The sequence below is a fragment of the Euleptes europaea genome, chromosome 15, assembly GCF_029931775.1.
Source record: "Euleptes europaea isolate rEulEur1 chromosome 15, rEulEur1.hap1, whole genome shotgun sequence".
In the NCBI taxonomy this organism is placed as follows: domain Eukaryota; kingdom Metazoa; phylum Chordata; class Lepidosauria; order Squamata; family Sphaerodactylidae; genus Euleptes; species Euleptes europaea.
The window spans coordinates 28,239,158-28,267,094 of NC_079326.1; the positions used below are offsets into that span (position 1 = coordinate 28,239,158).

Genomic DNA, 27,937 nt, shown 5'->3' on the forward strand with positions numbered 1-27,937 from the left:
TCTAGTGACTCTTATCTTCTCATAATGAGACCAAATTACGATAGCATCAGTTTAGTCATTTTAGCTTCTAGGGAGAGTGAAAGTGCATAACGACTGTGCAGACATCAGGACCACTTTGCTCATGTGACCATTCCATCAGGATTTATCCATTCTTACAGAAACCTGTTAAGACTGGATGTGTTTCAATTGTGTAGCTCAAACTGTGTGCAGACAAAATTATGCTCTTTTAATTGATGTAACTGGGAAAGTTAAGCAATATACTTTTAACACACTGTGGCTGCTTTGTGCTCTTTGACTAAAACCACATGTACTTTGTAAAGCACAGGAAAGGATGAAATGAAATTATAAAATCCACTTCCCTGCTTGACCATGTCAATTCAGAAACCCAACAGAAGCAGATTCAGCTCTTGTCCATCAGCTCTTAGACTGAGGGACACTGCCTAGAGCTGCATGGAAGAGCAATCAGAAGAGAGAGGAAGACCTGGTCTGTATTTAGAAGCCTACCTTTCCTCCTGCTCTTGTGTATTTTTATTGAATTCTGTGTGTGTGTGTGTGTGTGTGTGTGTGTGTGTGTGTGTGTGTGTGTGTGTGTGTGTTGTAAACCACTGGAGTCCCCACTGGGGAGAAAAGCAGAACACAAATTAATTACTCAGTAAATTTCTTCATGTGTTGTAGAGCTCATTCAATCAATGGGAAGATGTAGAAGGGATTTTCCAAAACATTTATTCCTCCCCACCCCATGGTAATTCCTCACAAGTTCCCAGTTTGCATTACTTTGAATGTAATGAGTTTTCCCACAATGGCTTATACTACAAAACTGATTCACTGTTTGCAAGCTCAGACTCACCTTATTCATTGTTTCTGCATTTTGCTTGGCCAAGACTATTTCCAGAGAATCCGTCACACTAGTAAATTTGAAGCTGTCTGGTGGCTGACGATATTTCTTTTCACTTAGGATCTCTCCAGCCCTCTTGGCTTTCTCAACATCCAATGAACCAATGGGGACCCAGCCAATGCCCCTCATCCACTGAAGGTCTAGCTTGTAGTTATTCTGTGTGTAAGAGATACAAAAGAAGCGAGTTACTTAATAAAAGGCAATCAGAACAAGAATCACTCAAGCTATACAATATGGTTTGGGGAGAGGGAAAGGCAACAAGTCTCTTTAAAGTAAGCCCTAGAGGGGATTATGACTACTTCTGGTCAAATACTAGCATCTTCTTGGTATGCCACACAATAGTTTGCCATTTGTCTAAGTGAAATAGAAGTTTGTGTTTAAGGCAGAAAACATTAAAAGATCCAGGGGCAGATCACATTTGTGAGAGCTCTAGTTATTTGATATAACAGAAGTAATACAAAAATGAAACATATATTTTAATCTGTGGTTAATTTCTGAGGTAACAGGATTCTGGGATAACTTTTCCTAAAGACATGCATATTTATTGCCCCAAATTTCTCCCTGACATGGAGGGAAAAAAAGCTTACAACATTGTTCTCCTCTCCTCTTTTTTATTCTTTCAACAACAAAAACTGTGAAATAGCTTAGGCTAAGAAATGTTAACCAGCCCAAGGTCACCATCCAAGAAGCTTCAATGGCAGAGTGGAGTTTTGAACCTGAGTCTTCCAGATGCTAGATGGAAACTATAACCACTACACCATACATCATCAGTCTGGAAACCGTGACCATAATCTCAGCTATGAAATAACAGACTAAAAATAAACATTCTCCTGTTTTGACTACATTTTACAGCCCAGACCTGAAATTTGGAACTGAAAATTGGTTTGGGATGGACACCGTTGAGCAATGACTCAAGTTCAAGCATCACACATCCACTTTTACTGCTTTTCCTACAACCTTCGAAGCTGGACTTTCACTGAGATGAGATCCATGAATTTATCACTGAGGTAATGCTCACAGATCTTGTCACAAATAATGAGTATAGATTCTATTACTCGCTTGACAGTTTTCATGAAAATTGTTTTAATGAAAACGACCCACTCACACCTGCTTTAAATGCGAATGGGCAGACATATGAATTAACAAACAGGGCTGACACAAGCATGTCTTGGTTTGGAACTAATGTAAATGGTACTCACATCGCTCTGTAGATCGTAAACCTTTCTAGCTTGGATGACATCATTCTGATCTGGCAGACATGTCCACTGGTGCAGGTAATTGCGGTAGTCAACATCACTGACCAGTTTCTGACAGTTCTTAGCCAATAAGATACCGAGCATATCCACAGGAGTAGTATACTTGGTCTTCGAATTCTCAAAATCTTTCTTGTACTCCCTCTCACTCTGCATCTTGGCTACGTTCATAGAATGCACAAGTTTAGGGTCATCTTCTACACTGCGAGCTCCCACATGGTGACCAAGCTGCTTCCGATAACCTTCTTTGTATTTGTACTGTAAGAATAAAACAACAACAAAATCCATGCTAAGAAAAGGCACCTGTTCTGTTTTCCAGAAAGAGACCTACCTAAAGTAAAACTCAAAGATTGCAAGGCTACTTCCTGATGTATCTGTAAGAGACATTCTGAAGTTTCACAAACTTCCCATTAACAGAAAAGAGCAAGAGTCCAGTAGCACCTTAAAGACTAACAAAAATATTTTCTGGCAGGGTATGAGCTTTTGTGAGCCACAGCTCACTTCTTCAGATACAGCTAGAATGTGAATCCATCTGTCTTTAAGTAGAGGAGAGTGAATTCAGACAAGCATTAGTATGTAAATATTAACAGTATGTACATGTGAATAGCAGGCATGATGGGATTAGGTGTGGTATGCAGAAGAGTCTGTGATGTCCAGGAGAGAGATGGGTGTGGAGAAATCAGCATTGGTAATGAGCCATGAATGCAAGGTCTTTATTCAGCCCGGGTAAATGCATTGTCTTTAATATCAACTGTAATTCAGCAGTTTCTCTTTCCAATCTCCCTTTGAAATTCCTTTGTAAGAGACCTGCATCAATGGAATTGCAAAGGGAGATTGGAAAGAGAAACTGCTGAATTACAGTTGATATTCAAACTAAAGACAATGCATTTACCTGGGCTGAATAAAGACCTTGCATTCATGGCTCATTACCAATGCTGATTTCTCCACACCCATCTCTCCCCTGGACATCACAGACTCTTCTGCATACCACACCTAATCCCATCACGCCTGCTATTCACATGTACGTACTGTTAATATTTATATACTAATGCTTGTCTGAATTCACTCTCCTCTACTTAAAGACAGATGGATTCACATTCTAGCTGTATCTGAAGAAGTGAGCTGTGGCTCACAAAAGCTCATACCCTGCCAGAAAATATTTTTGTTAGTCTTTAAGGTGCTACTGGACTCTTGCTCTTTTCTACTACTGCAGACAGACTAACACGGCTACCCACTGTGAATTATTCCCATTACCAGTTAGTCATATATGTAGCTGATAACCAATAATTCTATGAATAGTGCTTCCCCTGAATCATAAAGGGCATAGGCTACCTAAATCCTAAATCAAAATTTTGAAGAAGTTGTTCATTAATACAAGGTGGCCACGAAGCATTCTGGAGAACTGTCTTTTTCTTTAAAGTAAAGAAACTAAAATATGAAAAAGTTATGATAATCCACATGTTCAACAGCAATAAAGCAAAGAATCCAACTTTCTATAATCAACATAGGACTTCGAATTTTCTGCCCTAATCCTTGGCTTTGAACTACCATTTTCATTTAACTTTCTCAGAATTTGGGATTCACTTATTGCATAGTTTGAATACAGAAAAAACAAACAAACTATGGAATATTGCTCTATTTGAAATGGGAACAAAAGCTGCTATTGTAATAAAAAGTTCCTCAACACAGCCCAGTCCTCTATGGTAATTATGGGTAACACAGAATAAATTGCTCTAACCTGTTTTTTTAGTGCAGTCAGACAGCATGAGGAAACCCTTTCGTGAGTCCCTAGATATGCTTGGTTGTATATAAATATTAGTCTAAACTCAATGGGCCTAATCTCTGAGTAAACATACATGGAAATCTCTGATCTCAGCAGGACTTATTTCTGAGTTACCAACCATAGGATCAAGCTGTATGGATACTAATCTCTGAGTAAACATACATGGAAATCTCTGATCTCAGCAGGGGTTATTTCTGAGTTACCACACATAGGATCAAGCTGTATGGATACACACCAGGACATATTAACCTGGCTGGAAGTAAGTACTACAGAATTTGGAACATCATTAGGATGCAGCTATTAATTGGAACTTTTGCTATTCATCAATAAAATATCTACTCACATCACTGGCAATATTTCTCGATGCCTTGGCAGCTTGGATTGGAATGGCATCAATTCGCAAATCGTAGCCCTTCTTTCTCGCTTCTTCCAGCGAACGTTTATATAAACTCTTTTTTTAAAAAAAGAACAAGCTTCCATTATTTTAAAAAAATGACAATTCCGATTAAATGTGATAAATTTCCTTTCTTTGCAATACAATTCATACAGACGAGCGGATATAAAGAGTACTGCATGACTACTTTTACAAAATGTAGTAGGAGAAATATTCATGCATCTGCCCCCACATATCCATTGGTGCAGCAGCAGTCACAGCATCGATGGGATCACTAGAGCTCTCTCTTTGCAACTAGTGCCCCAATCATGATAAGGTTTTCTCCAATGTGTCAAGACTGAGACAGAAAGACAAACCAACGTCTTGTCCTCATAGAACAGAGGAAAATCATTTCCACAGCTTTCTTTGGCCTTGGGAACAAGGAACAAGAGTGGATTAATCTCTTCTGAGTCTACAGGAATTCCTTAGTCAATCTAAGACCTTGACCTGACGCTGAAAGGAAACAGATCTTCTGGATACTGGACAAAAGCCCTAAAACTTGCCCTGAGATTGATATGAATGAGACTTTTCTTTCTCCAATCCTAGGCCAAGTTCTAAATCAAATGAAAGGCCACATACTTGGACAAAAATTTTTTTGGCAGCCTCATGATTAACTAAAATTATAATAATATGACTCTGGCAATAAATAATAAGTTTAATGATAGCCCAAAACTACTTAACATGCATCTAGGGTTACAGATCATCATCTTCACACAGAATGATGACACAAAAATAAATTTACCATTTAACATACTTTATGTCAAACAAGCTCACCTCACTATAATTGATTTTATTTTCCCTGGCCAAAGTGATTTCAGGGGTGTCAGGCATTATGTGGATTTGAGTCTTGTCTTTATCCCATGCTTCAGTGTACAAACGCTGCAAAAAGAATAACATGTTTGGTGTTTTTCAGTGCAAGCTCCCTCTCTTATCGCCCTCCAGGAGAAACATTCTTACTTTCAGATTAGCACTCCAACCTAGCATTTTTAGCAAGCCACATCTTTCTGTTGTCACAAATACAGAAGATGAAGATATAGCAGAAAACATTAAAACAGGTCAAGAATTGTTTACATTTTTTTACAGCTTACTCTCAAGGGACATTCATACATCCTTGGTAAAGGACCCCAGATCAAACCAATGCATGTTATGGCCTGACCCAAAGTAATGGTGAAACCATTCCAATGTACCTCCTTATCACAATACTCCAACCTGTTCAGTGAGCATTGCAATATTGATCTGTGTTGTTAATCAGCACATTTAGTAGTGCTCACCTTATTCATTGTTTCTGCATTTTGCTTGGCCAAGACTATTTCCATAGAATCTGTCACACTAGTAAATTTGAATGTGTCAGGGGGCTGGCGATATTTCTTTTCACTTAGGATCTCTCCAGCTTTTTTGGCTTTTTCAACATCCAGTGAGCCAATGGGGACCCAGCCAATGCCTTTCATCCACTGAAGGTCAAGTTTGTAGTAATTCTGTTTACAGGTATATAAAAGCTTTTGTTGACAAACATATCAAAACAACTCATCCTAAAAATTTCTAAGCTTCACTTATAATATGCCATTATGGCTTTGGTTTATGTTGGATGAATTCTTTCGTCACAGTCTACAACCCACATGATCTAGAACAGTGACTTATTTAGTGGCGTGTCTTTGGTGAAAATAAGTTGTGGATTACAGATGTGGATTCTTTCTTTCACTGCCTGTGATCACAGTGGCTGACTAGACATAATCTTTCAACCAAATCAAATCTGTTTCCCACGCCAAAGAAAATCTCTACAGTCTTACTGATCTCAGCACTCGTCTACCCTAGCGACCTCTGAAACGTCACATAAAATGAACTATAGGATTCATATCAGTGGGTCCAAGATTTAACTGACATTTATAAAAATAAATACATATATTATGAAATGAGATTTGTAGGCCTAGGAAAATGGAATGGAGTAAATTGGCATAATTCACAAATTCAGTGACTGTATTTTAGTATCCTTTCCTTTCAGTCCTCCAACTTTGCCTTAAAATGGGAAGTTGTGAGACTCATGGTTTATTGACAGCCTTTTATACCTTCTTGGAAATACTTTCTACTGACAAAAGAAAAACAGGAATATTGTGTCCCGGGAGGGGCCCCCCAACCCCCTTCCCAGGCCGAGGAGCAACCCCCGCACTCACCGGGCAGCTCCGGAGGGCGGCTTCACACAGGCTCCCTCTCCCTGCAGCTCCTCCCCGGACCAGCGAGAGGAGAGCAAGCCCGGCAGCAGCCGGCTGCCGACCGGCCGGCCCCACCCGAGCCGCCGCAGGAGCCGCGAACCGCCGCCGCGCAAGCCCCGAGGCCGCCGAGGGAGCCGGGCCCCGCCAGGACACCAGAGCGAGCGGCCCGGCTGGAGGAGCCGCCAGCGGTGTCTGCCTCGGCAGGGCCGAGGCCGCCGAGAACCGCTGGCCAACAGGGCCAGCGGCGGGAGGAGGGGGGCCTGGGAGAGGCCTGAGGAGGGCGGAGGCAGCGGCCGGCCTCCCCGCGACCCAGCTGGCCGGCGGCCGGGCACGAGTGGGGAGGGGGCGGGGCCTGCACGTAACTTCCCCTGGCTGGGAGATAGACCCTCCCAGCCCTTATATGGACTTCCGGGGGGGAGGGCTAGGGGCGGAGCAGGGGAGGGACTTCTCTGGCCTGGAGAGCATATAAGGCCAGAGAAGTCTGCCTGTCGGGGAGGATATAGATGCCAGTGCTGTGCTGCAAGGTGTGTCCTGTGGCAACCTGGCGACGGCCGAGGGAGAGTCGAGCTCCGACTCCCCCTCGGACTGGTCTGAGGCGGAAGAGATTGTCTCAGCCTCAGCGTCCTCCAGGCCAGAGACCCCCGTGACGGCCACGCCCAAGGCGCAGCGCGACATATTGATAGACCAAATCTTGCACTTTCCAAAGTAATTCTCTACAATCTTACTGATCTCAACACTCTTCTACCCTAGTGACCTCTGAAACGTCACATCTTAAGTAAAAGTAAATCTTGCACTTCCCAAAGTAATTCTCTACAATCTTTCTACTGATAAAAGAAAAACAAGAACATTGATAGACTAAATCTTGCACTTCCTGAAGTAATTCTGTTGTTCAGTGAGGCTGAATCAGATCACTACTCACGTCACTCTGTAGTTCATAAGCTTTTCTAGCTTGGATGACATCATTTTGGTCTGGAAGGCATGTCCACTGGTGCAGGTAATTGCGATAGTCAACATCACTGACTAGTTTCTGACAGTTCTTGGCCAATAACACACCAAGCATATCCACAGGAGTGGTATACTTGGTCTTCCATTTCTCAAAATCCTTCTTGTATTCTCTTTCACTTTGCATCTTCGCTACATTCATAGAGTGCACAAGTTTAGGGTCATCTTGTACGCTGCGAGCTCCAATATGGTGGCCAAGCTGCTTACGATAGCCTTCCTTATATTTGTACTGTTAGCAATGATAACGATTAGTTTTACATATAACATTTTATTTATAAAAAGATGAACTTTCAAGAAGTGACTTATAAAGCAAAATATTATTGTTTACTTGATCTACCTAAATTATGATACACATTTAGAGTATATAGATGGGTGATACCTAAACGTTAAGAAACTAGCACAGCAGTGAATACCTAAAGCTCATGCAATATTAGTGATGATTCTGGACTCCTACAGATTGTTACTCCTTTCAGCTTTGATCTGAAAATCTGACAAAAGGAATGGAAACTAACTACAATTATACAATCCAAACTCAACATCTTAAGCTTTCCCCCCGATAACATAGGTTGGTTTCTCTATCACATTCAATCATCACAGGATTCGAATCACCATTCGAACAAATCCTCCAAAAAAATTACAGTCATGCTGCCAATTAGCCACAGAAAAGTCTAGGCTTTTAGATCATAGCTCAAGGGATTTTGAAAGCTGTGTTCCTTGTTACATCACAGAGTTTAAAGACATATGACCAGAAGGGCTTACATCGCTTGCAATATCTCTGGAAGCTTTAGCAGCCTTGATTGGGATTGCATCCAGACGAAGATCATAGCCCTTCTGCCTGGCCTCTTCCAATGAAAGTTTGTATAATTTCTGTAAGAATGGTAAACATCAATTTAATATTGAAGGAGACAAAATCTCAGTTGAGAAAATTCTTTTATCAGAGGATTATGGATCATATGATTATGGCTGGTGAAAGTCAATTAAATCACACGCACACAATGAATAGACAAAGTCTTTTGTCTTAGCAAAAACAAAACTTTACTCACTATAAAATAGGGTAGGGTAAACTTGAGTTTAAAACAATAAATCCTTACTACATCTCAAGTTTCCTAAACGTGCCAGAAAAAGAACTGGAAGGAATCTAAACTTAAACACATGGCATCTCTAAAATACAGAGTTGCCCCATCCTCTCTGGTTGAGATCCAAAAAGTAACTGAGTACTGCTTTCTCTTCTAAACAAAGGAAGAAAGCAGTAATATGCAGATTCTGGTTACGTGACCACAAACATGTTTACAACTGATCCTCACTGACCAATAGCTAATTGACACATTGGAGATTACATCACCTTCTTGAACTGGTCAGCATCAATACAATCAATTTTAACCCTTGTCTGTCTGACATGTAACGAAGCTCGCTATCTATTCCCCAACAATCTCCCGTCTGAATTTTGTTTGCTGCCTCACATTATAAATAAATTCATTTACCTCACTGTAGTTGATTTTGTTCTGCTGTGACAGTACAATTTCAGGAGTATCTGGCATAATGTGGATGCTGGTTTTATCCTTGTTCCAGGCTTCAACATACATGCGCTAAAAAAAACAACCCCAAAATACATTTTTTTAATGCAGACAGGGACATAAAAATGTATTGTGATATCTGAAGTAGCATGAACAGCATCAACTGCTGTAAAAATATGTTCCTTGTCTGCTACCAGGCTGTTTTAACAGCCCAGTCCATCCTGGAGCATTCGTCATTGGCAAAAAGAGGGAAATTAACCACACAAATTTCCTTAATTAGTTAACATTAAACAGGATTACCTATATAGGTCATTGGCCACAATCCAGAAAACTAAAACTCAAGTCCATTTACCAGTGAGAACAAATTTGGTCAAATAGGTAAGACATTAAATTTGAAAAAAACGCAAGATCTGGATTCCCATGCAGTCTCCAACCATAGACCTCACTTTTTCTCAACCTCATAGGTGAGTGGTGGAAAGTGACGTCAAGTCACAGCTGACTTATGGCAACCCTGTAGGGTTTTCAAGGCAAGAGACATTCAGAGGTGGTTTGCCATTGCCTACCTTCGTGTAGGCTAAGGGAGTTCTGAGAAAACTGTGACTGGCCTTAGGTCACCCAGAGGCTTCGTGCGGAGGAGTGGGGAATCGAACCTGGTTCTCCAGATTAGAGTCCGCCGCTCTTAACCACTACACCATGCTGGCTCTCAACCTCACAGGACTGGTAACAACCGGGTATACGTGAAAATTGGTCAGTATACATCCAACCACAACCAATCACAGAAATATTATGCCTCCAGAAAGAACAAAAATGGGTAGCTGAATATATGATTATATAAATCTTGAGGAAAGTAAAAAAAAAATTACCATTTCTTATTTAAAGCCCAAACTAAAAGTTTGGAAAATACGCCAAGCTTTTTAGAGAAGAAGACAGATATTCACTTTTATAACCCTCAAATCTAATATAAACAATAAATTACTTTTGAGCCTTAACAAAAACAATTTAAACATGTAGTCAGCAGTCTTGATTTTCGGAAGTTTTCTTAAGCAATGGAACATGAATGAATGAAACTCACATGGTTCATAACTTCAGAGTTATGCTTTGCCAAAGCCATAGGCATAGAATCAATAGGACTTGTAAATTTGAGTGTGTCAGGATGTTGTCTGTACGTGTAGTCACTCAAGATCTGGGAGGCTCTCTTATTTTTCTCAGCTTCTAGAGATCCACTTGGAGACCAGCCTACACCTTTTAGCCACTCAAGATCGGATTTGTACAAATTCTGTAAAATTAAAATAAAAAAAAGATAATAATCTCAATATTTCCTTCCAGTGGCAGTGAAGACTTTCCCCTCCAAATTACTAGCCACATTTACAAAAAAGGTTATTGGTGTCTCAACAGGTGTAACTCATTAAAAGTTGTGGCCTGTTATACCCACGCATGGCCTGGCACCCACCACCCATTCACCTCTGGGACCACAAATTCTTTTTTAAAAGATGCTTACATCACTTTGAAGATCATACGTTTTCCTGGCATGCACAACATCATTCTGGTCTGGAAGACAAGTCCATTGGTGCAGGTAATTGCGGTAATCAATATCAGTGACTAATTTCTGACAATTCTTAGCCAGCAAGATCCCCAACATGTCCACAGGAGAGTTGTACTTAGTCTTCCATTTCTCAAAATCCTTCTTGTATTCTCTTTCACTCTGCATCTTGGCTACATTCATTGAATGCACAAGTTTAGGGTCATCTTGTATGCTGCGAGCTCCAATATGGTGGCCAAGCTGCTTACGATATCCATCTTTGTATTTGTACTATGGAAAAGAAAAGTTACTTTTCACTAATTTCTCATATCATTAAGAAAGACTAAATAGCTAAAAATATTGTTGACTATTATTCATTTCACCGGCATGCCAAGAGCACAGTCCTCCAGTGACTGTATGACCCTTGCCATTATGATAATTCTATATGATTCACAGCTCTTTGTTTATTTATTTTTTTAAAAAAAAATATGCAGCCTTTGCACCCGATTAGAGTCCTCAAGGCATCAAACACGAAAACAAGAAAACATTTGAACATTAAAAACAGCATTTAAAATGATAAAATACTTCAGTACAAGCACATAAACATACAACAGCAAAACCAGGGAGGAGAGCCAATAACAGTTATTGGGGGAATGACAAACGGGAGGGGGGGAGGACTCTTAACCACTGGTGGAAGACACCAATATAGGGAATCACACGAATTTCCCTGGGGAGGGAGTTCAAAAGTTCTGGTACTGTGACTGAGAAAGGACTTATCAAGGATTCACTCTCTGACTATATTTTATACAAGATATCCTAATTTATATAATCAGCTATTTCAGCTCAATCGGATGGGAACTGCCCATACTCATTTAAGAGTTTATGGAATTTATATTTTTCAGCTGTCAGTACAAGGAAACGGTATTGTGAAATAGCAAAGCCAAATTCAACCTTCTTCCTATGTTGTATATTTGAACAAAGAATTAATTAATAATTCCAGCATTAATAGGTGATATATGGTGCTATCCTAAATAGAGCTGCACCCTTCTAAATCCATTGAAATTACTGGGTTTAGAAGGGTGTCATTTTGCTTATGACTGACTAGTAAACATTTTTGACTGTATACCTTAAATGAATGTAACATGGATGTGAGATTAATTCAAAAAAGAGAAGTTTACCTTTACCTGTCTGACATTATTGACATTTTGAAATGAAATTAAGTCAACTTATCAACAACCATGGGAAAGAAAAGACTTTTTGTAAAATGTATTTATCCAAAATTGGCAGCCATTGGTGTTATTTTGGAATAAGATCAAACACAGTAAGATACAAGCTTGAAAGTCTTATTCACATAATGGTTGGAAAGACTACATTTAGCAGCATAATGGTAACAGTTGGGCTTATTCTCTCTTTTGATGGTACTTTTGTATTTTACACATTTTTCTGTATATAGTGTTAAAAACAATTTGTTGTAAAAGAGGTGTATGAAACCCTTACTTCACTGGCAATATCTCGAGATGCTTTTGCTGCCGTGATTGTTATGGCATCAATAGGAAGGTTGTAGCCTTTCTTCTTCAGTTCCTCTAATCCTAACTTGTAGAGTTTCTATCAAGAGAAAAATTGGAACTTTAGTAATGGTAAAAGCCCAGCAGGGGGGAAAGTTCAGTACAACTGAAAATTTCTCACACAATCCAATGTCAAACTTACATCACTTGTGTTAAGTAAGTTGGCTCTGGACAAAACAATTTCAGGAGTGTCGGGCATGATGTGAATCTGAGTCTTGTCCTTGTCCCAAGCTTCTCTGTAAAGTTTCTAGCAAGACAGAGAATTATTATGGGTCAGTGAGAACATACATATGCAACACTAAAGTTCACATCTGATTACAAAAGCATATTAGCTAGTGTGAAATGCTGGGCAAAATATAACACAGTTAAAGAAAATAATTCTGGTCTTTATAGCTGCTGTATGAAGACAACAGATGGGATCCCAATGGCCTTTTTTGCTCAAGCTCATCTAATTCCTTTCATTATTACAGCCCTCATCCCACATGGATTTTGTCCATGTAGGTGCCATGATCCCCGTTTTTTAGTAGTCAAAAGGGACTCCCTCCTTTTTTTCACCAGTAGAAACGTTGGTTGGATCAAACCCAACATATTGCCTGCCTTGCCTATGTAAGTTGTCAAATAATTGTGAGAAGCCATTCAAAGCAGGGGTACTCAGAAGTAACCCCCATCTTATTCAATGGGGCTTACTCCCAGGGAAGTATTTTAAGGATTGAAACCCTACACTTCATGATAGATATAGCTGCAGGCAGTCTTCAGTAGAAAAGCAAGATTAAAGTCCAGTAGCACCATTAAGATCAATAAGATTTCCAGAATATAAACTTTCAAGAGTCAAAGATCCTGTCACGGATTGGGGCGGGGGGGGGGGAATGACCATATAATGAAATTATATCTGTCAGAAATTGATGACACAGAAAGGCTTGGTGAGGTAAAAGTCCAACACAACAGACTGTATTAATAAAAGTAACGTAGGATGAGGATTTAAACAGGCAAATTTGGTTTCAGAATGGTAATAAGTTGATCATAAACCAATAAAGAGTAGGCACTTCATACTTAAATATATGTACAAGACAGGATTGGTTGTTTTCAGATGGTAACACTGACAGCCCATTCCTGACCCGAAAGGACGAAAGTCCTTAGGAGGCCAGGAAGGGTGAGCAGGAAAAAACAATGCCCCAAACTGGATAAGACCAAGAGGTCATGGGTAGGACCACGTTATTGGATAATGACACGATAATTGATGAGATCATGATGATGTCACTGTTCCTATATCTGTTGGTACTATTGTCTGTTTGCCAGTTTCTGTGGAATCAGAAGATTTTCAGGTACTCGCCTTGATCCATCAATCAATCTATTATTTTTCTAGAATACAGACTCAGCATCTGTTGTCTTTGCTATAATTGGCTTTAGCCCCCTCCATTGGAAAATAATATTTTCCTGTCATATCCTTTGTCAGTTGGATATAGTTCCCATATGTCAACATGGATAACAACCTGGAGAAAAAAGCTCCCACCCCTTTCATGGGATGTTTTTTTACCACCCCTTTTACGGAATGTTTTATGTCTGTGCCATGAAAAGCTTCAAATGCCCACTTATACACATTAAGTCTTTGTTAAAGTGCAAGATATTTTTTTCTCCAAGACATTGGCAACTCTAAACCTCAATGAAATTATATGCATACAGCGCCTTGGATTCAGAGAACAGTGAATCAAGCTCTGCTCAACAAATGGATCTTTGCTACCTCTCCTTTCTGTCCACAGTCCCCACCACCACCACCAATCAGCTGCTGCTAAGGGTTGGGGAACCTTGGGATTGAATACAGCACAGAGGGCTGAGTTGGGAGGTGAGAATCAGCAATAATCACACTCTCCCACTCACATAAGAAGATGCTAGCCTGTGCATAAAGTCTAATGAGCCACCTAAAATAACCAACAGGATGAAATTTCATCTATCTAGTACATTCCCCACCCCTTCTTCCAAGAGCTTAGGACAGCATAAATTTCCCTTCCTCCATTTTACTCTCACAACAGTCCTGAAAATAGATTAACAGAGAGTGACTGCCTCAAGTCCATCCAATGAATTTCATGGCACCATGGGGATTTTAACCTGGAACCCCTACAGCCTAGTCCAAAACTCTAACCACTTCAACATACTTGACTTATTCTGTCTGAAGACTCTCCTTTTCGGATGTTTATAGAGACCAGCAGAACCCAACCTACAGCAAGCCAACATTTTTCCTAAACAAATGCCTATGCTTCTAAATACAGGTGCCCTTTTTGCATCAAATTCTTAGAAGAAAAAATAGATTTAATTAATCTGTAGTTGGATCCTATGCATATTTACCTGGAAGTAAGTTCTGTTGAGTTCCATGGGACTTACTGCCCAATAAAAGTGCAGAGGCCTTAAACTAATAGTTTAACGAGGGAACTAGCTTCTTCTCTGTTGCTCCAGAGACTAGGACATGGAGTAATGGATTTAAACTAAGAGAAAAGCGATTCCACCTAAACATTAGGAAGAACTTTCTGACGGTGAAGGCTGTTCAACGGTGGAATGCCCTTCCTTGGAGGGTGGTGGAGTCCTCGTCTTTGAAGGTCTTTAAGCAGAGGTTGGATGGCCATCTGTTGGGAGTGCTTTGATTGTGGGATCCTGCATGGCAGGGGGTTGGACTGGATGGCCCTTGTGGTCTCTTCCAACCTTATGATCTTGTGATCTTGTGAACTATACAAGCATTATTTGATCATGTGCCACATCCTCATTTCCATTTTCTGTGTACCTCATTCATGCACCAACCCTCTAAGTGGAATTAAAAAAACAACAACTTACATCACTTCTATGCTTGGCATTTTCTTTTGCCAAAACCACCTCCATTGAATCAGCAATACTTGTGAATTTAACTGTGTCAGGATGTTGACGATATCTCTTCTCACTCAGAATCTCTGAAGCTTTCTTGTTCTTTTCTGATTCTAAAGATCCATATGAATTCCATCCAACTCCTTGTAGCCACTGAAGATCTGCTTTATATGCATTCTAGTTTGGAAGAAAACAGATTGGCGATCCATTCTGTATTATAATGGCCTCTGGATAAAGGAATTTACTTTCTGCTCTGGATGGCCCAGGCTAGCCTGATCTTGTCAGATCTCAGAAGCTAAGCAGGGTCAGCCCTGGTTAGTATTTGGATGGGAGACCACCAAGGAATACCAGGGTTGCTGTGCAGAGGAAGGCACTGGCAAACCACCTGTTAGTCTCTTGCCATGAAAACCCCAAAAGGGGTCGCCATAAGTTGGCTGCAACTTGACGGCACTTTACACACACTATAATGTTGTAGCATTCCCTTTGGCTTCTGTTGATTTCTACTGCTCTCTGCTTGAGATACCGTTATATTTTAGCCTGACCATGCTTAAGACAGGTAAACTTTAAAACAAGGCCCTTCCCCAAGGCTTACACTCCAAGACAAAACCCAGAAGAGGACAGACAAAATGATGAAAAGGTATAGTGATAAAGAGAGCAGATACAGAGGAAACCAGGTAGAGAGCAGGATAACCTGAGGGAGCCCTGTAAGCACAGGGAAAGAGGGTAAAAAAATAAAGAAAATGGCAGTTTAGTGGGAAGAATTCAATTAGAGGAATCAAAGATACAAGCAGGAACAAGTGTTACTGGGGTAGGTAAGGTGCATGTTTAATCTGTCTTCACTGTCCGCATAGCTTTGCAAACAAAACAAAAAAGGTGGTTTAGAAATCTGACTTACATCACTTTGTAGTTCATAAACTTTCTTAGCATGAATGACATCTGTTTGGTCTGGCAAACAAGTCCACTGGTGAATGATCCGTCTGTAGTCTGTATCACTAACCAAGTTCTGACAATTCTTTGCCATCAAGAAAGCCAACATATCCACAGGCAAATTAACCTTGGTCTTCCACTTCTCAAAATCCCTCTTGTATTCCCTTTCACTTTGCATCTTGGCTATATTCATACAGTGCACAAGTTTGGGATCATCTTGCAAGCTACGGAATCCAATGTGATGTCCCTGTTGTTTGCGGTAACCTTCTTTGTACTTGTACTAAAACAAAACAAAAAGATTTACTGTAAGACTAAAATAGGGAGAGTAAAATCAGGAATAATACATAAACACATCCATGTGGTGCCATGTTTTCTGGAGATTTGAACTGTAAGATGAAGCACATAATCTTGTAGGGGTAGAAAAGAACAAGAGTCCAGTAGCACCTTGAAGACTAACAAAATTTCTGGCAGGGTATGAGCTTTCATGAGCCACAGCTCACTTCTTCAGATGACGTGAGCTGTGGCTCACGAAAACTCATACCCTGCCAGAAATTGTGCTCATCTTTAAGGTGCTACTGGACTCTTGCTCTTTTCTGATGCTATTGACAGACTAACACAGCTACCCATTGTGATCTACAACCTTGTATGATTGAACAAGCTGAGGAACAGTGGTAAGGACAGGGAAAAGGTGGGATATAAATCTAATAAAATAAAATAAATATGTAAACATGCACATTGAGCTCCTTCATAAGATGCCGGGACAAGTTCTTGAGGAACCTGTTGGATTTCCCCCCATTATAACAGGTAAGAACTGATTGCAATGATACTTCTTCACAGAACACAATAAGATCCCTTTGTAGGACACACTTTAGTTCTACACCAGAACAATGGTTACAATAGTCTGATCTCAACTGCTGCTCATAGCCCCAAAATGGACTGCTTGGTGGCCTGAATGAAGGTTGGTGAATATGCCTGAATAAAGATTAAGAGGCTATAAAGTTTAATTTGTAAAATGAGGACACAGCGCTTATACCTGGAAATGACATCGTAACAAACAAGGAGTTTGAACGTCTCTATGGCATGATGGCAGTTCTGAGTACAAACCGAAAATGACATCACAATGTCAAGCGCTATAGTTCCCCACTCCACAAAGGCTCTAACTGGTTGCTAGCATGAAGCTGGAAACCCTACTGGATAGTGAGGGAGATGCACAGGCACAAAAGCATCCTCCAGTCCAGCCTGCTTTCTGCTGTGCGCAAGGAGTGTTCCACGTATACAATATGAAAACCAATTAACACTGGCAATAAAAATCCCATTTAATGAGTCTTGAACAGTGGCTGAATGTATCAGGTATACAAGATGCTGCATTTACAGGATGACTTACTTCACTAGCTATGTCTCGTGATGCTTTTGCTGCTTTCACTGAAATGGCTTCGGTTGTGAGATCATAGCCTTTCTTCAACATTTCTTGCCAACCAAGTTTATACAATTTCTAATGTGGAAAAGGACAAGAAAAATGTTCAATGCATGATCTATTCAAAGACATTTCTTGTGTTGTGATTTGGCGTGCACAAGACCCTCTTAATAAATGTGACTTATATTATCAAAACGCTTTTGACTCCCTCAGAATTACTCTGATTTGACTGGGGGGGTGCTACAATTCACTTCAAATTTCACTTTAAGTACGAATCTTCAGATGTGCAGAAAGCTCCTGAGAAATTTTGCTGGTATTACTCAAATTCAGAGCTTGCCCTCAAAATTTTTCTGATAAGAAGAAATGAGCAAAGGTGCTTCAAACGCCTAAGGGCCATATTAATGTGAACTCTGTTTAGAATTAATTTTCCAGCAATTACAATAATAAGCGGGAATCCTACATAATGACAACATTGCAAATCACCTGGCATGACTGCTTCTTGCTGAGCATTGGCAAATTTGTGGGGGGGTGTCCTAAGATCTCAGCAGAACTATTGAAGTCTTGTTCCTCTAAGTTTACAGATAGGAAGTCGGGGGTTACAAGGTATTTGATGACATCATTGAAGGCTGTTGGAGCCTCTATTCTACTGAAACAAAAGGAGCTGAGAGGAATTAGTGGCAGATTGAACTCAGCAACTTGAATTAGGCCTTTTGGAAACTCATTAGCGGAGGCAATGAGCAGATTCTTCATTTGACAGTACCAGAATTAGGAATCACAAGAGTTCCTGGAAAGCACAATGAGTCACTCAGAGTCTTTCCAAGAAAAAGAACTACAGGCTCATTTTAAGGTTCAAAAGATCTGAATCCACTATACTTAACCATTAGCTCTTTGTAACTGCTAGTTACTCATATACCCACACTTACTTTCCCTTAATGGGAATGCAATTAGTATATCAATCAACACAGCAAGTTCTTAGATGTTTATATACCTCACTGTAATTAAACTTGTTTGCTTTAGCCAGCATAATATCAGGTGTATCCGGCATCACATGAATCGTTTTCTTATCCTTCTCCCATGCTTGTATGTAATCATGCTGTTGGGGAAAAATAACAGACGATCAATGCATATCATTGCACATTTTTACATGCAGTTGTGTTGCCATCAATATATTGATAGTTTTATCAATACCTATAACTCTGCAGTTTGATTTTTGTGTAAAACTAACAAGGTGATCATCATTCTAACAAGGGGTGTCGTTATTTGTGTGTGGAGGTGTGCACATGCACAAGTGTGAAGGAACAATATATATTTTGGGCTCTATTGAGGAGTGCAGGAGGGAAGGAGGTATGGCATAACCTGAACTCATCAGATCTTGGCAGCTAAACTGGGTTGGCACTGGGAAGGGAGATTTCCAAAGAAGGCTCACTTGCCTTGAAAGCCCCTTGCTGGGGTTGCCATAAGTCAATTGCAACTTGGCAGCATGCACGTAGGTACTGGGGAGTGCAGTGTCTTCCTGGGTTCTCTGCACACAAAGACACATTGCATAACCTTGAAGGACCCCCTACCAGAGGAGGCAGGCTACCCACTGTCATATGCATGGACCTAGTTGGCCTCATTGCCAACAGTATCCTCCAGTGTGGTGGTGGAAAGTGCCTTCAGGTCACAGCTGACTTATGGCGACCCCATAGGATTTTCAAGGCAGATGCTTTGCCATTGCCTGCCTCTATGTCAAGACCCTGGTATTCCTTGGAGGTCTCCCATGCAAATACTAGCCAGGGTTGACCCTGCTTAGCTTCCGACAAACTGACAATATTGGACTAGCTTGGGGTATCCAGGTCAAGGCCAGTACAGCACTAGTATTTCCTGCTGGAGAAAATGGCAGCCATTGGCTTATGAGATCCACCACGGCATTTCCATTGGTGGGCTGCTGCGGGGGAGGGGGGTTAAAAAGTAGTGCTCCATTGGCAGAAATCCTTCCATTCATGGAAATGGTGAATCCAAACCAAGGTTGGGAACCGGCTTTTGTATTGATAAATAGCCTCCATGGCAAATGGAAAACAAATAAATACTTAAGATACTAGGCAGCTGTGAAATCGTCTTTCCAACTGTTACATCCTGAAGAAATACCTAATTTAAGTCAAGGAAATTATATGGATATGCTTTCCAAAAATCTCCAACACATAACTAACAGCACACATTGCATAATTTCTGTATTTTGGCTCATACATTTTTTATTGAAACAGTGCTGAAGACATAGCTTTTTCAGAGAATAGAGTCATTATTATGTATGCTAGAGGTGATCACCTTATTCATAACACCAGCATTGTATTTTGCAAGCTCCATATCCATCGAGTCCATCTTCTTTGTAAATGGGAAAGCGCTGGGGTGCTGGCGATACTTGGTGTCACTTGCTATGTCAGTGGCTTTCTTGGACTTTTCAACATCCAGGGACCCTGCTGGGCTCCAACCAAGTCCTTTGTACCATTCATTATAGTCTTGCTTATATTCAAGCTGCAGATGCAAAAGGCATGAAACCTTTTAAAAATACAACTGCAGATAAACAGTTATCAGTCGCAACACAAAACACCAGCATAAATGTCTAGAAAGTAGCTATTAAGTGCTAATAAAAAGAGAAGGCAGGCTCTTACATCACTTTGAATCCGATTCATGTTTCTGGTCAGTTCTACTTGCAATGAATCTGGCAGGAGGATGTACTTGTGGATCAGCCTTTTGTAGTTAGTGTTGGTGATATTTGCTTGTGCTTCCTTGGCCGCCATGACACTGAACGTATCAGCAGGCGTGTTGTACCTGGTCTTGCTGATTTCATAGGCTTTCCTGTACTCACGTTCTGACTGCATCTTTGCCACTTGCATATAATGGACGAGTTTAGGATCGTCTTGGAGGCTGCGGAAGCCAACAAGCTTACCTTTGTCCTTTTCGTAGCCTAGCTTGTATTTGTACTGCAAAGAAAACAGAAAAACCATGAGACAAAATTTTACCTCAGCAAGGTAAGAACTATGACGCTACTTCACCAATTTATGTGGGTTTCAACGCTAGAAAAATAAATGTGTGAATGCTTGGGCATGAACAACCTAAAAGACCATATCCAGAGAACCATGAGTGGAGCTTCACTCACAGAATAGATCTTTCCTGCCTCCTTGTTCCTCATGCAGGTCCATCACCCCCTGAAAAACTATTACTGAAGGTCAAGGAACCTTTAGGAAAAGTACTGAGCTAAGGGCAGTAGGCTGCAGCTCAAGGCAAAAATTTGTGGGAATTAGGGAATTGGAAACTCCTTTTCTAAGCAGGAGTTCCAGGTAGATCCTAAAAAAATACAGGTCCTAAAAAATACTTGGAGAAAGTAATGTGATATATGAGGGTAATTAAATGATGCTCAGTTTAGACAGGACTGCTGATCAATGACAAAGCCACTTGAGAACCAGAGTTGCCCAGTCTGGATTGGGAAATTCCTGGAGATCTAGAGGTAGAACCTAAAAAGAGCAGTTTGGGGAGGGAGCTCAGCAAAAATGTGATGCCACGGAGTCTACTCTCCAGAACTGCCATTTCCTCTAGGGGAACTGATCTCTGTAGTCTAGGGATCCGTTGTAATTCTGGAAGATTCCAGGCCCTACCTGGAGGTTGGCAACACTATCGAGAACTGAAAAGTCAGTATGTTCTGGAAGAGGTTACATTCCCCTAAAGGAGAAGACAGGTAGTTCAGGGGTGCTGCTAGATCCTAGACTCTGGATGCAGGGTCTAGTCTCTCCTGTGGTAAATTGTCAAGGGCTGAATAGAGGGACTGCATCAGCTGTGTGCTGCTGCCCATTTGTTTCGGGGTATAATTCTAAGTGCTGGTTCTTACTTAAGGCTCACAGAGCCAAACCTAACAGCTTGGAGTGGAGGTACTTGAAGGATTGCCTTCTTCCATACTGTCCAGCCCATCCGTTAAAACCTTCCTCTCAAACCTTTCTATCTGTGCCCCTCCCAGAATAAAGACTGTGTCATTTGTGATGCCTAAAATGCTCTTTCCTTGAGGGTTGCCTTGCTCCTGCCCTACTGTCATTTAGGCACCAAGCCAAAGCATTTCTGTATGTTCATACTTTTAATTGAAGCTTTATCTTATCCTTTTGGGCTGGTTGATTTATAAAGTGCTTGCTACTTGTTTTTATTTATTTATTTATTATTTCCCATTTCTATCCCACCCTCCCCGGCTGCAGCCAGGGTCACAGTGGGTAACAACATAAAACCAGCCAACAGATTATGATTAATGTTGCTTTGTGATTACTGCTTTTTTTAAAGTTCTGGAACATGTTGCTGCTTAGGGGGTTTCATTATCAATTTTATTGATTATTATTTATTTAAAACATTTCTATACTGCCTTTCCTCCTAAATGGGGTCCTGAAGGCAGTGAACATCAACGCATTAAAACAGTTCAATATTTATAAAAAAATTAAAACAAAGAATACATAAAATAAACAATTTGAGAACAGCATGAAAACAGACATGACAAGGGGACCTTCTTTAATCCCTCCACCTTCAGGTCACCTGCTTCGTGCTCAGATCAGAACAAAAGATCAAGAGTGTGTGATGACTGCTATTACCTGAGACAGGCCCATGGCTGTCACGGAGACTATTCCTGCTCCCGACAGGGTAGCTTCAGCATGGATGTTGAAGTCAACCAGAACAACTAGTTCAGAAGTCTTCAATAGCACATCCAAAGCCACCTCTACCAACTCAGACAGGGAAACAGTTGGGCAGCAGGGTGGGCGGTCCACCAACAGAATCCCATTCCTGTTTCAAACTCCCAAGACAGTCCCAACAACATGTCCACAGACCTGGACACGGTTTGTTTTTATTGGATTTTTTAGTTATTTTATGTGTTATGCTTGTGTTGCTTGTTTTTACTTTGTTAGCCATCGCAACCATGTCTCTGGAGAGTGGATCTACAACACTGGAGTGTTTAGCAGGGTTATACACTTCTCAACGCACTTGAAGTCATTGGGTTTAGAGGTGTGTTACTCTGTTTAAGATTGCTACATAAAGAGAGCAATCTTAAGCAGGTCTGCTCAGAATTCTGCTCAGGTCTATTAAATGGGGCTCATTCCCAGGTAAGTGTTCTTAAGATTGCACTGTAAACCCATAAAATAGGTAATAGATAGGTAATAAGGGCACTCTTGGATTTAAACCACTGTATAAAACTGAAATAAAGCCACACAGATTATACATTTTAAAAACAAGTAAACATGCTTTCCCTTAACAGCTTACATCACTAGCAATGTCTCGAGAAGCCTTAGCAGCTTGAATGGGAATTGCATCAGCTCTGAGATCATATCCCTTCTTTTTAGCCTCTTCCAGGGAAAGTCTGTACATTTTCTGTGAATTGAAAAAGTTAAAGGGGGGTAAGTTTTCATGTTAATGAATTAATATAAATAGAAACAATGAATTTTCAAGTGTACATACACTGACAATTTGTCTGGCATTATGCAAAATAATACATCATCTGCTAGCATTTCAAAGAAGTAAGGATGAACAAAGAGCTCATTGTCATTCTGGGGATTGGGAGCGAATCTTCACTGCTTCCAATCCCTTAATTTGGACGTAGGCTATATGTGGTCCATTCCTACCCTTATAGCCAACAAGAGCCAGTTCCTATCCATTAGCTTCTTTTATTCACATGGAGAATTCCTGGTGAAAAGGGTATCCACCTTTCCCTATATCACATTCCACTTTCCTGGTTGACACACATATATAAAGCTGCCTTCTACTGAGTCAGACCATTGGTCTACCAAGGTCAGTATTCTCTACTCTGACTGGTGGTGGCTTTCCAAGGTAGAACCAGAAATGAACCAGAAATGCAATAGACCACAGTATTGAAGAGCTCCAAGAAATCTTTGCTCAGCAGTAACTATTAGGTATTGCCTCCTCACAGTAGAACCCCTCTTGCTATATAACCCCTGGAAGCCTCTAATGCAGGGGTGTCAAACTCATTTGTTATGAGGACTGGATATGACATAAATGTCCCTTGGTTGGACCAGCCATGCCTCGCCAGCCCAGATCAGGAGCGGGGTGGTGGTGTTTGCCTTGGCTGGCTGGCCAGCAGCGGGCTCACCAGCCTAGATCCAGGGGGTGGCTTCCTTAGCTGGTGAGCCTGCAGCAGGCTCGCCAGCCCAGATCAGGACTGCGGGCGCTGGCTGCCTTGGCTGGCAAGGCCGCTGCGGGCTTACCAGCCCAGATCGAGAGTGGGGTGTGTGTGGCTGCCATTGCTGGCTCATGGGCTAGATAAGAGCTCTCAAGGGGCTGGATCCCTTATGTTTCAGAGGAAGCTCTATAGTGTCCTCAACTATAGGCCTGGTGGAATAGCTCTGTTTTGCAGGCCTTGCAGAACTCTTTGAGGTCCTGCAGGGCCCTGATGTTACCAGGCAGAGCATTCCACCAGGCCAGAGGACAGCCACACACTCTTAGGCCGGGGACCACCAGCAAGTTATTATCAGAAGATCATAATGATCTTCAGGGGTATACCAGGAGAGGTGGGTATTGATCTGCTTCACTTGTATTTAAGCTTTGCTGAGATGGAATCAGCAGTTGTTGACAGGTTGGTAAATATATGGATTGATAATTCATTTTTAGTTATCACTACTGGTAAGAGACCGAAACACAACTTCAGGTAGGCAGCATACTTACATTGCTGATGTTAAAGGCATTTGCTTTTGCCAAAACAATCTCAGGAATGTCAGGCATTATGTGAATCTTTGTCTTGTCTGCCTCCCAGTCCTTTTTGTAAAGGTGCTGAAAAAGTAAGCAAAACTTCTATCAACCTCTGGGAAAAGAAACCACTCACCACAAGCATCATTATCATACTTGTCTTTAAGAGGACATGAATTAGAGTCTCTAACATAGTGCGGGAGGTTTTTGGGGTAGAGCTGAGGCAGGACAGCTGGGAGTTTGAGTGGGAAAAGGCCAGTTGTGATGCAGCACTTCTGGGTGTAAACCAGAAGTGATGGAATCGCATTGATGTGGCCATGCGCGCACACAATGACCGCCTCTGAGCCAGGCAGTGGATTGGTGGGCAACTGCTTGCCAATCTAAGCAATCTCGCAACCCTACTTTGGGCTACAGCACAAGAATCTTCACTGTGTGACTGAAGGTAAGCTACAGCAGCCATTTTTGTGGCTGGTTCCACCTCTTGCAGCAGCCATTTTGTGGCTGCACACACCATGCTGTGACAGAATTCCAAATGTGCCCACAGGCTTATAAAGCCTGAATTATGCCATAAAGTGCATACATATGATACTGCTATTTGTCAAATTCTACTGTTTGCTCTTGCTATTCCAAAAGTGATCTCTAGAAAATTTTTATTGGCAATGATGCAAATCTCAGCATTCATCCCTCTCTCTTTTTCTCCCCCTGGAAGCACTAAATAAATTGTTTATTACGGTCCTTTGACCAAGCACAAAATATTTACAGGAAAATTGCCCTACCCAGAGCGGCAGTATAAAACTACATTTTAATTAAAACACTATATAAAATGTTAACCGCTTTAAAACAACTGGTCAACAACTGGAAGTATGGCATCTCCAGAACACAGATTTTTTTCAAGTATTGCCTTGTTAGTAGATACGTGTTGCCCACCAACAAAAGCAGTATCTGAAATTTAATTTAACATTCAACTCATGAATGCACCTCAAGCTGAATACAGTGAGAGAAGCTAACTGCTAACTGGGGTTCTAACTACCAGTCCTGTTTCAGTCCAGCACAGAACTAATCAAGAATTAATGTTGAGTCCTCTCTAAGTGATGGCTCCAGGCTTTCTTGGGAGTGGGGGGAAGGGGTTCCTTGGGCAAGACGGCCTCAGCAGACCCACCTCCTTGCTGCTGCTCAGTCATTCACCATCTCTCTGTGGGCCAAATCCCCACTGCTATCCAGATGAAGAGAAAACAGTGATGGGAAAGCGGTAGCTGCTCTTTCCCCTCACTTGCTGCCCACTTAATTGAAGACAGTAGTCAAGCAGAAAGGACCACGAACGAGAAGAAGCAACAGGGCTAGAAGGCAACAGGAGCTGTCAGTGGGCCACCTATAGGGTCATGAGCCTAAACAGGTGCCCTACAATGACAACTCCTGATGCCAACCTTGATGTGTAATCACCATACAAATGGCAGTCATCGAAGTGTAGGGAAGTTCCACAGCAATATAAGACTACACAGAAAGATTCTCTGAAGTAGTGTCCTATATCTGTCCAAATCATTGATTCCTGATTGCAGCTTTGTTCAACTAGTTTGAACAGGAAGACCAACTAAACAAGGACTCTCCTGGCAATATTTTCCCCACAATGCAGTGATATTTTCAAAACTCCTTTGGAAATTTAGGAGACCTTGTAGAAGGTAGTAAACGAGTTACCGTATATGCTGACTTACAAGGAAAGTTTACCATCGGTGTATTTTTTTCTGTAAAATAACTAAACCTCAAATATTTTCAGTCGTGTATTTGTTAATATAGGTGGGTCCAAATTTTTATTTCTTTGTGCTCAGTTGTCATTAGTCTACAAGTTCTTTTCAATGATGAAACTGATGGTCTCCAAGTATCTTGTTCTTAGATATCAAATTTGGAGAGTACTGTGTCTGCTCTGTTTTTCAATAGTCATAAAATCGTTATTTTTTAGCACATTTAGAGGATGTTTATTTTCTTACCTCATCCATAATTTTTGCATTATTTGTAGCCAGGACCATGGGCATGGAATCCATCAGGATGGAGTACTTCAGTTTGTCAGGATGCTGTCTATAATTTTTGTCGCTAACAATCTCCATGGCTTTCCTATTCTTCTCAGATTCTAGAGAGCCTAAAGGCATCCATCCAACTCCCTTCATAAATTCATCATAGTCTGCCTTGTACTGATTCTGAGGAGAAAATGAAATAAAAACAAATGAACAATGCTAGGTAAACCACTGTTTATTTTAACATCAGTGTGTGCAGCAACATTTTAATTCACAGGTAGAATTTTAAAATGAAGCTGATATACTAGTTTATTCATAGCGATCGCCTGCATCTTTTTGGAACAGCAATTTTACATTTAGCCTTTCAAAAACTGAGCCTTCTGGAATGATTTGTGTAATGTTGATGTGAAATGATAGAAACATGCACACACATAACTTTCATGCAAATACGTAATTTTCTCTCTACATTTCTTGCATGTTATTTACAGTATTCTTTCAAGTGGTAGAAAGATCTGTTGTATGGAATACCTGAGGTTTTGACACTGAGCATTGACAAAATAGAATAAGAGGGATTCTTTACAAGTTTGCTTCTCATCCAGTAGCAAAATTAAGTAATAAGCTTCGATAGAAATGTCGTTTCCAGCTTGCCATCTCCCCATATTCATAATGCAGAGAATTTGCTTTCGTAGCGCTAAGTATGACTGTGAAACTTTCAGGGATTTAAACCCTGCTCCTGCAGAACCACAGTCCTGATCTGAACTGGGGCCTTGGACAACTGTTTATTGGTCTATAAAGAATGCTGGAAAGATCTGATCAAAGGTTCCCTAGCCTCTCATCAAATCAGACACTTAGCAACTCACAGGCCATAGAGCCCTTTACTTACATTACTCTGTATCTGCATCATGTTTTTGGCCAGTTCAAGATTCATGGCGTCAGGCATGACATTGTAAGTGTGGATAATGCTCCTGTAGTTTATATCCGTCACAACATCCTGTGCTTTCTTGGCTGCCACTACGCTGAACATGTCAACCGGCGTGTGGAACCTGGTCTTTGATTTCTCATAGTCTTTTTTGTATTCACGTTCCGATTGCATTTTAGCAACTTGCATAAAATGCACCAGCTTAGGGTCATCTTCGAGACTCCGAAACCCAATGTGCTTTCCCTTTGCCTGCTCAAAGGCCAGTTTGTATTTATACTGTAAACATTAAAAACACATTTGTTAAAACAAGGTAAAGGGGAACTTGTTAACGAAAATGGAGAATCATACACTTCCTGTCAGTTGTTCTGTGCAACTTGATTATATGATATTGAGTAAATGTTAAGTGGTTCTAAACAAAAAGAATGAGAACTGTTAGGAGATCAGAATATCAAAGCACTGATGCTTTTATTTATCCCCTTCCCTCCACATACATATATTTTAACAATAAAAGAATACATAATCCCTAAGGATCTGTACATACATCAGTCACAGTCCAACAAAGAGTTAAGTACCCTTCAGCTGTTTCAAGCCAATAGTTTTAAGAGCACTTAACCCTTGTGTTAAACTGAAGCCATGGCACTGGCCATAGGATAGTTATCATTGACCTCATCACAGAGCAGTGTAACTGGTGCTAGCAAATTACTCTTGAGTACATCTGTGGCTATATAGTTCTCTTTCCTTCCTATAACAACCAAACGTGAAATAAATATAAAAAAAATTCCACACAAAGTCATAATAGGCTTGGCATTTTGATGGACCAAGCACAAGTAAGTGATAAGGAAACAACAAAACTCTAGGGCCATTTATGCTTGGTAATTAGCAGCGCGTTCCATTCTGAATTGCCCCACATATTTTTTTGGAGTTTTTCACAGTGAACCGTCGTTCAGGAAG

At 40.8% G+C, this 27,937-nt stretch overlaps 1 protein-coding gene across 1 annotated transcript in view; it reads right to left on the minus strand.

Annotated features, from left to right (window-relative positions):
• Window positions 1-27,937, minus strand: part of NEB (nebulin) — a 211,255-nt gene that overhangs the window by 118,040 nt on the left and 65,278 nt on the right. Inside the window, exons 44-65 of the mRNA XM_056861655.1 lie at window positions 26,951-27,262; window positions 26,044-26,250; window positions 24,041-24,145; window positions 22,625-22,732; window positions 20,008-20,319; window positions 19,664-19,870; window positions 18,348-18,452; window positions 17,330-17,437; window positions 15,914-16,225; window positions 14,992-15,195; window positions 12,314-12,418; window positions 12,104-12,211; window positions 10,586-10,897; window positions 10,160-10,363; window positions 9,055-9,159; window positions 8,333-8,440; window positions 7,491-7,802; window positions 5,636-5,839; window positions 5,139-5,243; window positions 4,275-4,382; window positions 2,095-2,406; window positions 848-1,051 (exon numbers count right to left, since the gene is read on the minus strand). Coding sequence (XP_056717633.1) covers window positions 848-1,051; window positions 2,095-2,406; window positions 4,275-4,382; window positions 5,139-5,243; window positions 5,636-5,839; window positions 7,491-7,802; window positions 8,333-8,440; window positions 9,055-9,159; window positions 10,160-10,363; window positions 10,586-10,897; window positions 12,104-12,211; window positions 12,314-12,418; window positions 14,992-15,195; window positions 15,914-16,225; window positions 17,330-17,437; window positions 18,348-18,452; window positions 19,664-19,870; window positions 20,008-20,319; window positions 22,625-22,732; window positions 24,041-24,145; window positions 26,044-26,250; window positions 26,951-27,262 — 4,167 coding nt within the window. The remainder of the gene's footprint in view (window positions 1-847; window positions 1,052-2,094; window positions 2,407-4,274; window positions 4,383-5,138; window positions 5,244-5,635; window positions 5,840-7,490; window positions 7,803-8,332; window positions 8,441-9,054; window positions 9,160-10,159; window positions 10,364-10,585; window positions 10,898-12,103; window positions 12,212-12,313; window positions 12,419-14,991; window positions 15,196-15,913; window positions 16,226-17,329; window positions 17,438-18,347; window positions 18,453-19,663; window positions 19,871-20,007; window positions 20,320-22,624; window positions 22,733-24,040; window positions 24,146-26,043; window positions 26,251-26,950; window positions 27,263-27,937) is intronic.